General features: G+C 33.6%; 1 protein-coding gene across 1 annotated transcript; it reads right to left on the reverse strand.

Moving 5' to 3' along the window:
* Positions 1–478: 478 nt before the first annotated feature.
* Positions 479–5,742, reverse strand: LOC105773817 (uncharacterized). Its single transcript, XM_012595959.2, has 5 exons — positions 4,619–5,742; positions 3,655–4,400; positions 3,486–3,575; positions 1,923–2,681; positions 479–1,567 (listed from the first exon to the last, which is right to left on the reverse strand). The coding sequence occupies exons 1-5, from the start codon at positions 4,725–4,727 to the stop codon at positions 1,439–1,441; spliced, it is 1,833 nt and encodes a 610-aa protein (XP_012451413.1). The 5' UTR covers positions 4,728–5,742; the 3' UTR covers positions 479–1,438.
* Positions 5,743–12,735: the final 6,993 nt, after the last annotated feature.

Raw genomic sequence — 12,735 nt, forward strand, 5'->3', positions numbered from 1 at the left:
TTTTAAAAAAAAATAGGGTTTTGGGCTAATTTTTGTGATATTTAAGAAAATATATTGATTTCGGAAAGAGAAATAAAAAATGTGTCTTGTTGGATGCATTTTCAGTTGAAAGCGCATCTACAAGGTGCACTTTTTGGCTTTTTTTAACACATCAATTCCTTTGGTTAGATAGTTAAATGTTAGTAGTTTTGTAAGTCTCGAGTTTAATTCCTCTTCTATTCATATTTACATTTTTTTTATTTCATGTTGTTTGAAGCTTTATTATTATTTTTAATTAATGTTCTTAATATATTAGCTCCTTTGATTAGATGGTTAGATAATAGTATTTTCATTATTGAGTCCAAGTTCAATTCCTCTTCTAGCTATTTCAAGCTTTTTTTATATTTTTAATTTTAATTTTTAATTAATAAGTCTATTATTTATAAAATTAGATAATAAATGAAGCAAGATATCACGATACCAAACAAAAATCAGCATCAAAACAAAAAAGCTTAACTTTTATTTGCTGTAAAAAAGAAGATTCATAAGAACAGAAAAAACAAAAAGTGAAAACAACAATGATGCAAGACCACGTGTCCATCTTAATCACCGATGGTGAATTATCATTAAAAGCAGGTGAGTTATTTCTGTGACTATGGAATTGGAAACGATGATGTGGCGGGTAATCCCGATCTCGGTCCTCCTCTTCCTCGTGAACACCAGAAGAAGACGCCCCCGCCGTCGCACCAAAATCCTCCCCGTAAGACGAAGACGAAGCGGCAGAGGTGGAGGTTGGACTCCAATTTGGCTCATGCATTCTAGATTGAAGAAATCGTAGTTGAAAATTGAAAGAAAACAAAAAGAAATTTAACGCAACAAACCATCTAAATGACTATAGTTTTTCCTTTTAAAATCTGAGATAATAATCTTCCTCTAACCTAACGGACCCATAAGATATTCTACATAAGAGTGAAATGAAAATGAGGCAGACAAGTATAGAGTTGAAAGCGAAATGGAATAGTGAGACAAATTTCATGCTAATATGAACACGTATTATTGCTAGGCTAAAAAATGTACTACAAAAACATATAAAGTGAAAAAAAAAATGGAACTTTTGATTTCCTTCCTTTCGGTAAAATTGACCAAAAACACCAATAAGCTATTTCTTGTAAAAGGAAAAAAAAAAATCTCCTAAAGATGCAAATTTCTAGCATCTTTCAACCGCAATCAAAATAGTCCCCCCATCAATCCTTCCGAACCTATAGAATTCTCAGTTATAGACGGGTAGGAGGACTTAATTATTGCATTATCTGGAAGCCATCAAACCAAAACCCACCCCCCAACTCATCAGCTTTCTTTCAAACAGGAGCCCAATAAAAAGCCTAATCATCTGCCATAAAAAAATTAAAAAAGAAAAAAAGGGAACTTCTTTGGATTTACTATGTAGGGACAGAGAAAGTCAAGCTTCCGATTCGGAGTCAGAGGAGCTCACTTCAGAAGAAGCTCCATCCAAATTAGTTGCAAAAGATTGAGCCACCTTTGGCTGCATGCCACGGCACAGTTTCAGAGTTGGCCTCAGTTTCATGTACTGCAATGCCAAATGAATACACAGAATTAAGTAAAATCATATGCAAAAAATTCTCATAAGAATTCTTATTTTCACATCATTTTGTAAATTAAATGTTCTGCTTCTAGACAATGAGATAGAGATACTGAATAACTAAGGAAAAAGCACAAGAACACCAAACCTCTATACTTGTCCAATGGCTATCAAGAACACATTTTTTTATCATGTTTAGCATCCAACAGTTCATTATAAACACTAATACTAGAAATTAAGTCATAGAATAACATCAATGAGAAGTGGAAATTTACGAAATAAATCTGTTACATGAGTAAAGGGAAACTACAGAGAGAATGAGAAAAAGAGAAATGTAGCTTACCTCCTGGTAAAAAGCATTGATCTCCTCTTCTGTAAGGCCTTCATCATCACCAGAGTTTTCTTCCCAGCCAAGAGAACGAAGAAATGCTGCCTCTTCCTCATCTGGATAAACCATATCAATGGAGCTCATATTCTTTTCACCATCATTAGCAAATTTTTTAGCCTCTTGACAGGTGTCACCATTGCTAGTAGCAGCCGTACCATTCTCATTAGCATGAGCAGCTGACGAGCCAGTGACTACTTCCTTCGTAACTTCAGATTTCTCTGTGGTGGTGGATGAAATATGAGGGAGTGAATCTGAGTGGTCTGCAGAAGTTTTTGTCGAGGTCTTCTTTTTCAGTAGATTGAAAAAATCATTTCGGCTCTGGGTTTGGGCCAAAGAAGGTTTCTTTTCCACAGTGAACCCAGCTACTGGATTCAAGGCAGCAACCTTACGCTCCACAGAAGAAAGCTTTGGGTTGTTCGAATTTCTTGCAGGACCACCAGCATGTTGGCTAATTGCAACTCTGCTGTTAGCACTTGCTGGTGGACTAGCAACATCTTTTTGAGTAGGGGATGAAACGCCATTCTCCCAGCCTGGTTTGAGAACCAAAAGCTTCCCAGATGTCTTTGGCGCATCAGGCTTGACATGTCCACTATGAGGAGATTGATTACTGTGATGAATCAAAGAAGGTTGCTGCTGCACACTCTTGACAGCTGTATTTATCTCACTTATTCTGGCAGCAGGTTTGCCTTTTGATTTATCAACTGAATTGAGAACCTGTAACAAAAAGTTGACCTATTACGAGGAAGGAACTTTCTAAGTACTTAATAAATGGTTATTTATCCACGCAATAGACAGGTAATAAACAGATAGAGCAACTTCTGAAACACTTCATGAGCAGAGAGCAAACTAGCTAACTCCAGTTTATCTTGGCATTTGAAAATCTCATAAAAAAGTGCAAGATTAATTATAATTTGATCAGAACTATACATGAGGAAAGTCGCATGACAAAGAGAAGTCCTCAGGAACTTAAAACCCAATAAAGAAATGCAGGGTGGAAAGAGAAAGAAGAAATAACCATGAGCCTTTTTAATTTCTTCTTTAGAAAAAATAGTTAGTAGACTCCTTGAAAGTTTTCTAGTTCATCAGTTGACTCTATGTATCAGATGATACTGAAAAACAAAAGGCTTGAGACCTAATGAATTTCTTTCCAAATATCATTCTTGTCTCTCAATTATGATTGAGGAAGATGATCAACAGTCTTAGCACGCTATAAAGACACAACTAATGTAATTCATATCTAAACTAAATTAAAATTAGCAACTTAAGGCAATCATATATCGGCAATACATTGTGACCTTCAAGATTATACATAATCATAAATGCCGAAGAAGATTATCACCAACTGTAGCTTTAAGAAATTCAGAGCACAATGGAACTAAATCAACTAACTTTTTCTATCAGATAAAACAAGAAAAATGTCTGAATAGTACTCTTCATAAAAGAAGTTGAAACGTATAAAAAAAGGCTAGGGAGGGAGGGAGCACAGCAACTAAAAGAACAGCGGTGGGGGAGGCTTACCGAGCACTTAGGCATAGAAGGTGTCACTGGTATTAGCTGCTTTGATTGCTTAATAGCCAGTTCCTCACGTCTTTGAGTCTTGACAGATAACTGTATGAAATTTAAAAAAAAAACTTGTAATTAGATCACATAAGTAATATATTAAGAACTTAGTGACTGAACCAGTTACCTGAGGAGCAGCTTGGGATCGTGAAGGAGCTAGCACTAGTGCTTCAGCCATATTAAGGCCAGATGTGCCCGTTGAAGTCCCAGAACTTGAGGGGGAAACAGTTAGGAGTGCAGCCAAGGAACCTGTGTTACTACTTCCAACCGTGCTGGGAGCTTCTGCCAAAGCTGAGGTCCACCCTTCTCCACTGATAAGTGCTGAACTACTCACAAGCAAATTTTGAGAAGCTGAGCTCAAACCAGGAGACGACACCCTAGTTATCTCAGGCACCACCTGCCTATCTTCAGTTCCAAGTGAGGGAAAATCTTTCTCAAACACAGCCTTGTGGATGCTACCCCCAAGGGTAACCCCAGATAACAGACCATTGCCATTGTTGTGGTTACTGTTAATACTGTCTCTCACATCCACACCAATCCTTCGAGGCAAAGACTCACCCGGTTTCCTAGAGAACATAGAATGAGAACGATGCAATGTATCTATCTCACCCCTACCACTTAAGATACTTTCTAAAGCATCAGAAGAAGCTCGGTCCCTATGGTCCCCAAAGTTTGACCTTGCTTTATCCCTTTCTCGATCCCTATCGCGGTGACTCCTACAAAAGCTACTGTAAGCATGCTTTGCAGAACCATTACTAGAACTCCTCCGTGAATTCAATGAAAATGTCCGATCCAAAAGTGTCGGTCGATGGGAATCAAAATCACTTATATTCCTCAAGTTTCTATGTCTCCCATGATGCACCAGAGAAGAATCTAATATAACAATTAAGTGTACGGTTATTATATATTCATGAACATTCCTACAATGACAACTATAAGAAAATAGTATGATTCAATGAGAAACACAATGGGCATAAAAAGTAGGCGTACAGAACATATCTCTAACGATATACAAATCAGCAGTAACACTGTAATTAACTATAAATAAAATGAGAAATGCAATAGGCATTTAAAAGTTGGTGAAAAGGTACCTGAGTGAGAAGAAGAGGAAGCAAAGTTGTGGGCCGAATTGCCACCACCAGTAACAGTGCCATTACTTCTCAACCATTCTGGAACTAATGCTGGCTCACTTCTTTCCATAAGGGATAGTGAATATGACCATCAGAAAACAAAATGAAATAAAAAAAGAACCCACTTCTTCAACGTTCTTCAAACCCTAACCCACCAAATTGATTTTCTTTACACACAAAACTCTCAACTCTCAAATCTTAACCCTATCCCTGGTCAATTAAACCCAGCAAAATCAGGGTTTCTAAATTTAACAGGTCATTCACCAAATGGTAAAGAAGGAATTGTTTGATCAAATGAAACAAAATTTTAAAACAATGGCAATGGCAATAAGGAAGCCTTATAATTAACACTCTCTCCCTACCCTTCCATCTTCTATTGGATGATAGATTTGCAGATTACTGATTTTCCAATCTGAAACGACCCTCGTATTTCCCAATAAAATAACAGAAAAATTCCAGTCCCTTTTTTAAAATCAACAGCTTGGGCAAAAACGAAGGAAAAACAACTTTCCAAAATAACAGTTAAAGCCCACAAACCAGTTAAATTTGGGAAAATAATACTAAAAACCAATAAATTGGGGATAAAATTAAAAACCCTAGATTGAATTTTGATTACAACTTCCCAACTGCAAGGAATTGAACACAAAGGGGCAACGAGAAAAATTGGGGGAAAATTCTAACAAATGAGAAGAGGGCAGATGAAAGAAAAAAAAAAGGAAGAGTACTAAACTTAACCGCCGCTACGATTCCAAGCTACCGCCTGAAAACGTAACCGTTTAATCAAAATAACCGTCTCCCAATCCAAACAATGCGTTTCTTTTTTTCCGGGAAAAAAAGGGGAATAATTACGACAAAAAGAACACAAGATAGAAAACGAGAGAAAAAGTTCAGTGAAAGAAGGGACGAAAAAGAAGAAGAAAATCCACGACGAAAGTTAAAGCGAGAGACCAAAGAGAGGAAGAAATAAAGCTTGGTAAAGGCAAAACTTAATAAAATGTCAAATTTTTAGGGTTTTGTTTGGAGATGGAGAGAAGAGAGAAAGCTTTTGAATTCTCTTTTCTGTTGATATACTGCAGAATGAAAGAACAGCCCTTTGTAACAAATTAAACAAAATATATATATTTTTTAAAAAAATTTGTTTTTGGTGTTTTAAATAAACCAAAACTCTGTTTTTATAATTAAATAATAATTTATTTATATAGTTTTGTTCTCTTACTTTTTTCTTTCTAGGTAATGCGTAGATGGGCTCTTTTTTCTATAGAACTACTGCCATTATCTCCATCTCTATCTTTAACTTAAATCCTTTCATTAATCATAAATTAACTATTATTATTTAAATTAAACAGCCCATGCATTTAAAATATTTGATGCTTGGGCTCTTTCATTTAAAAATAATAACATGATTTATATTAAAACTTTGATAAATAAATTAATTTATATTAACATAATTATTTGATAAATAGTTCTTTTTACTAAATTATAATAGTTTTATATATTATATATTATATATTGAAATGGGTAGGAAAAGTTATTTCTCTTTTATATTTTTATAAGGTTATCTCAACATCAATTAGTGTCGAGTTCAATTTTAATTTTATGTCACTAATCTTTTGACATAAGTGAAATTGGAAGATTCATTATGTAATAATTACTAATCTGTTGCATCAAATGAGTTTAGTTTATTGTATTATTTTATCATGCATTAGACCTTAAACCCTATTCGTGATGAATGCAAAATTAAACTTGACGGCGGTTGGTGTTAAGATCTTATGAAATTAATTATCACAATTTACAGAGAAACCATTGTAATTATTTATGTGGTAAACTCAACGGTAATAGGTGTCGAGTGTAGTTCTATTATAAATATAAGTCGACTTCAGTCATTAAGGATTTAAATTGTATCATGCCTACAAGTAGTCATTCATCTTGAACCTAAATCCTGTAGGCATTCATCTTGAACCTGAATCCGATCATTGTCGACTTCTCAATCAACAAACCTTTAGATTTTCACCTTGAAATCAATATTTTAAACAAAATTATGTCTTTGTTAAAGGAAGAGAATCATATAGCACGAGTAGTTGTCATTATGGTACTTCTTTTATATACATTAGTACTTTAGTTTTTTTTTATTTTAATTGTCGTGTATATTATTTGCTTTTAGGGCATTTATTTGTGAAAAATCAAGTGTTAGTAATAGATATGTTTGTCTACATTGTAGGTTGAAGAAAGGAACCTTCGTCTTCAAATTAACTTAGGGTATCTGATTTCGAACAAACAAAACTCTTGACTTAGGGATCGTTTATTAATAACGAAGTTTTTAAAGGTCATTACAATACATCTGAGTCCATTGCGAACGCCATTGATCACGACCTAGGTAGAGAGCTAATGACTAGAGACACTAATTTTTCACTTCCCATGCGGCGAAGCGACGGTAACATTGGAACATGTTTCCCTCATTATGGGTTTCCAATTGAAGGGTCAATTGTCATCAAGATGAACAAGTTTGATCTGGAGTTGAAAATGAAGAGGTTAAAGTAATGACCATCAAGAATGAACTAATCCTTTATTATTTTTTAGTTTAAGCCCTCATTCGTGGTTTTATTAGATCCAAAAGTAGAATAGAAACGAAAAAGAAACAATAAAGAAAAAAAAGAAAAAAATATTCTTTCTTTTATAGATATAAAAAGATCTAATTCGTGTTATGGTTTCTGAGCTAATGTAATTTTTTTTTTGGTATTTTAAAACAATGGGTTGAAATATCTATTAATATTCTTGTTTCCCACACCCTTCTTCCATCTATTGATATATAAAATTATCTTTTATTTCCTTTTTTGGTCTCATATCATATAGCAACCATATAATTGAATAATAAATGAATATTTTTAACGGAAATTCTCAAACAGAAAGAGACCTATTTTGTTTTATTGTTTCAAGAAAGGAAAAATCTTATCTATCGAATCATTGTACATTTGATTTTTCCAATGCCTCGAAGGGTTTGTCATAAGGTTTGTCCATAGAGGGTAAGTTGGGGCCTAAGATCAAGCTAAAAGGTACATTTTATTTGGCCTTTTTTTTGGATGCATGTTAAATACCATTGAATGGTTTAACTTTTATTGGCATTGGAAACACGTCACATTATGACAAGGTAGCGTCTCATAGTTTAATACTCTTTCACTTATTTGATGGGATGGTTAAGAGACTATCTATAGTTAAACTCCTCACAACTTATCAATGGGTATAACCCATTTGGTATGAATAGTTTATCAATTTGGATTTGTTATCTCATGTTTATTTTTTGTGAAAAAATATAAAAATTGAAGCTTTTATCAAACAATGAGCTGGGTCAACTATTCAATCAAATAATATTGAGCATGTGTCCCATTTCTTCTCGAGGGGCAAGTGGGTTTTTCTTTGCAAAATTGTGCTCAATTTCACATGTGGCAATTCCGCCAAGATCTATCCATATTTAGACAAAGACGGACATATTAAGGGCGGTTGAACGAGGTTTACATAGTTGTATGCATTGGTCGAGAATAGACTGGCGAACAATGTGAGCAATGAGAAGTTTGATCAGTATGTTAGAGTGTACATTCTATGCATCATTAGTAGACTATTGATGACATATAAGTCGGGTGGTCGTTGCCAATTGATGTATCTTCCGTTGCTAGAGGACTTCGCTTGTGTTCACAATTATAATTGGAGGTCTACGATTTTGGCATTTATGTATCGGGCTCTAAAAAATTTGATTAATTGGATTACAAAGCAATTGAATAGTTGTTGTACCCTCCTTCAAATATAGGTGTGGATGTGGATGTCGTTTATAGCGTTAATCACTCCTATCCGTTCTCTTTTCTGTGTGCAAATAGGTAAAATAATAGTTTATATGGTATGTGCACAATTTTCAAGATTTATTCTTTTATAATTTTTATGATACATTTAAAAAATTGTTGTAGATTTTGGGTGGACTTGGATCACTCTACGTATTATTAGGACTTAACACAAATCTCGATTAATATTAAAAAAATACAGCTTAATAGCTTAGTTATTTATTTAAAAGGTTTATGGTTTTGATACCTAATTATCATTTACTTTAATGTTAACTTGGAATTTTGAAATGTAGTTTCAATGGACACCGTATTCGACGAAAGATGTTCAAGTCATGCTACCGAGGGAAATTTTGAAGGAAGCCCATACTTTAGTTAAGGCATACATGGTCGTTATCTACTTTAACATCACCAAATGGCAACACAATGATCAAGTGGCATTCCAATTTAGCATGTGGTAACCAATTCTAAAGTAGTGAAAGGACTTGAGCACTGTTCAAAGTGTTGATAAGAGGGGTCAACCGGATACAAATTGAGCAAATGTTCATCAAGATTGGATCCATGAGTGGGAAATAATCACAACTTTGTTATCACTAGACAACTTGTCTGTAACACCCCATTATCCGACCCGATCGTTGGGTCTGAGTTACGAGGTATCACATTCGTTACTGGAGAAACTACGACCACACTATGTTCGATTATTCTATTAAATGATTAACTTCAACCAATAAAATCATACAATATGATATATAGCCATTTTTGGATCTTATATGAGCTTATAAAAGCTCTAAAGCTAACCCGAGATCAAATTAGGACCAAATTGTAAAGATTCTAAAATATCGGGTTAACATCACAACGTCAAGGGGTTCCTCATCACGACACAACATACTGAGCAGGCCTCGTCACAACGAGCAATACACTATGTCACATCGTGGCAAAGCAACTTGGTCTCGTCGCGACGACCACTATCCGACTTCGCGACATGACATACTAGTTCTAAGTGGTACCATTTTGACACCAACAAATTTCACCTAAAACAAATTCCATGTTGTATACATACAAGTTCAACTCAATTGTATTATTCACATTACATCATTTCTAACATATATTACCATTCATGCATTTAGAATTCAAAGATACATGTCAAAATCTTACACTTATGACCATTTTTAGCCTTTACCACATTCACCGATTCATTCATATGCTTAGATTACCAAAATGGTTACGTTTGATGCAATTTCATTATGTGCCAATTCTTAAGACAAGGATTCAACCTATTTGATCATTTCAAGTTACCATTTAAACATCTAATATTCACAGTATCACATTTTATACCAAAACTAACTCCACCTAGGTACATATCATATAACGAACCAAAAAGAGACTTTAAAAACATTGATGAATCGATGATTTCAGGCTGGATGATGGATTCGTTGCTCGGGACTTTGAGATGCACCTAAACCTACGCACGAAAATAAACTGTACGATAAACGAGAAAGCTCAATGTATTTCCATGATTCAAAACAATATAACTTAGTTTATAATCAAATGTATACAATTTATATGTGCTAATTTAAACCCGTACAAATACATCATGTATCAAATTTCATTCAACACATTTATATATGCTAATGCCACATTTATACCAATGCTTTAAATGAATCACCTGTACATTACTTGAATTAGTCAACTATATAAGCATTTCATACCAACATTACATTGCCAATGTAATTCATACAACTATTCAATTTGCAACATTTGATCATACCATATTTCCTTACCAAATCGAATCAAATCATTTGCTAACTTTCCAAATCGACCTTTAGGCTTGTTTAACCAGTTTGCATGGTATTTTGCGTACTATCGATAATCATATATTGTATATAAGTACATGTAGTACAACTTCATAATATTTAATCATTTTCAAATATCATTCAACCAATTCACAAATGATATCCCCTATTAACATGACTCGAACTTGAACAAATATACGAATCTCAACCAGCACACCAATTTGGCATCCAGTGCTAAGGGTGTTCAAACGATTAACCGAATCGAACTAGTATTAACCGAATAAACCAAACTTTTTAATCCTTTAACCGTTAACAGAACAAAAAATTTTTCAAAAAAAATAACCAAACCAAAATATTTTAGTTAATTCGGTCGATTAACTGAAATTTATATGTTTTTGTTTTTTTGGTTAAAACAAGTAAAAAAATTTTGATAATGTTAATAATTTGTATTATTAATTATTAAGTTCAGTTAATTCGGTTAATTACCGGATTTTGATTTTACATTAAAATTTAAAGCTTGACATTGAAATTCAATTTTACATATATTCACTAGGGGACTCCTACTTTCTATTCTTACCAAATTTCATGAACACTTTCCATTTTATTCAATTTGGTCCCTAATGTACGAAATCAATAATTAAGCTTTACTATTTAGTCATTTTCTTAAATAAAGTTTAATTTCTATCAATTTCACACCTGGTTCTTTAAGAAATCAACAATGGCAACTTTTTAAAACTTTAACAATTTTACAAATTGGTACATTGGCTAGCTAGCTAAATCAAGTTCCCATGACCTCAAATCTACAAAAATTACAACAAAAGGACTTAAATTTGTTTACCAATTTATGGTTGTAAGGTAAATAATTTTTTTTATGTTTTCTCCTTCTTTGGGATGAAAATGGAAAAAATGGATGAAGAATATGACAACATCTACTAACTTTAGCTTGTATACGTGACTTAATGATTAATTGCTTAGTTTACTTAATGAATCATGTTTTTTAACTAATAAATCTTTATTTTCTTAAATTAATTAACACACACATTACCGTCCACTAGCACATTATTAAAAATGGTTTATTAACCATTTTGGCCCTTTAGATATTTGCATTTTAAGTCCCCAAGTCATTTATTAATTAAAAATCTATAGCGATTAGACTTTTATAATTTAGTCCCTGGGCATTAATTAACTATAATTTTGGCTAAATTGCTTATCAAAATTTCAATTAAATTCATACATATCTTTATTTAATATTTATGAACTCGATTTACAAAAACGAGGTTCCGAGACCGCAATTCCTGACATAACTGGAAACTGAATTGTTACACTGTCCAAGACTATTGTTTTGATATGAATCCACAATACATGATTTGGTTTAAGGAGAGTGGATTGTCATTCTTTTACCCAAACGAACAGTATCATGGTATCCCAAGAGCGTCCACTTCTAACTAGTGACAAATTAAAAATCAACAAGCTCGAGTAAAAACATGGGTAGTATTTGTTGAAGCCAATGTCTTGAAACCAACCAATTTGATGCATAACGATGGGAGCATTTTTTTGTAGAGAACATCAATGTCGTTGAGCTGGTAAGAGTTAGAGTATGTTGACAAGCATAGTGCCACTTTGGTAAAGGTCAGGAATTAATGAGCGAACAACAAGCATCTTTGACATTCCTTCTCCATACAAAATTTTGCTTCTATTTGCAAGCCAGCTACAAGTAACAAAATCTAAAAATTTGTTTGCCTGCTTCAGCCGCATATCTCTTAACATCTTAAAGCATCTTAGTCTAATGTGTCCAAGCACTCCACAGTAGTAGCACACAATCTTGTGATATTGGCTCACTTTCTTGTTAGTATGAATCAACATTGGCTTCTTAAAACATTCACCATGATTAGTATTATTAGTGGCATTGACAAAAATTATAGAAGTTTATAAAATAACATTTACTTTTTCGCAATGTACCCAAGGCCACCATTTCCTAGACTTATTCTTCCTACAATAAGTATTTCATCAAGTTTCTCACTAGTATTGATTTTTTTCCAGCATAGACTAAGTAGCTACATCCTTTTATATTGCCTCCACTCGAGCAGTTCTATCATCTAGAAGAGAATATTTTATCTCCATCTGCTTGATCAAATTGTGGTTTTCCTCATTTCAGACAAGCATTCTTATCAACAAGTTTAACATTTCTCATTTTTCCAACAGGAACTAACATTTGATTCACCATCTAAATCACTATCAGTGTCAAATTCAGTAGCCTTAGGAGAATTAACTCTAATAGTAAATACCATATAATTGCTCACATGCTCCTCATCTAAATCGGAGCTGCTTTATCACTCTAGGTTACACAAAGGATTTTTTTCCTTTAGGGTATTGGCACATGCAACCCCATATGACCAAATCCATGACATTCATGGCATTAGATACACTTCTTTACTCCTTATTGGATTCTTCACTAGTTACA

The sequence above is a fragment of the Gossypium raimondii genome, chromosome 6 (genome assembly GCF_025698545.1).
Source record: "Gossypium raimondii isolate GPD5lz chromosome 6, ASM2569854v1, whole genome shotgun sequence".
Classification (NCBI taxonomy): Eukaryota; Viridiplantae; Streptophyta; class Magnoliopsida; order Malvales; family Malvaceae; genus Gossypium; species Gossypium raimondii.

Excerpts from the sequence above, each read along its gene's own strand:
- LOC105773817 (XM_012595959.2), bottom strand. The coding sequence starts at position 4,727 with ATGGAAAGAAGTGAGCCAGCATTAGTTCCAGAATGGTTGAGAAGTAAT. Across the intron at positions 4,401-4,618 it reads TTCCTCTTCTTCTCACTCAG|ATTCTTCTCTGGTGCATCAT; the intron begins GTACCTTTTCAC and ends TTGTTATATTAG. Across the intron at positions 2,682-3,485 it reads CTTCTATGCCTAAGTGCTCG|GTTCTCAATTCAGTTGATAA; the intron begins GTAAGCCTCCCC and ends TTTTTGTTACAG.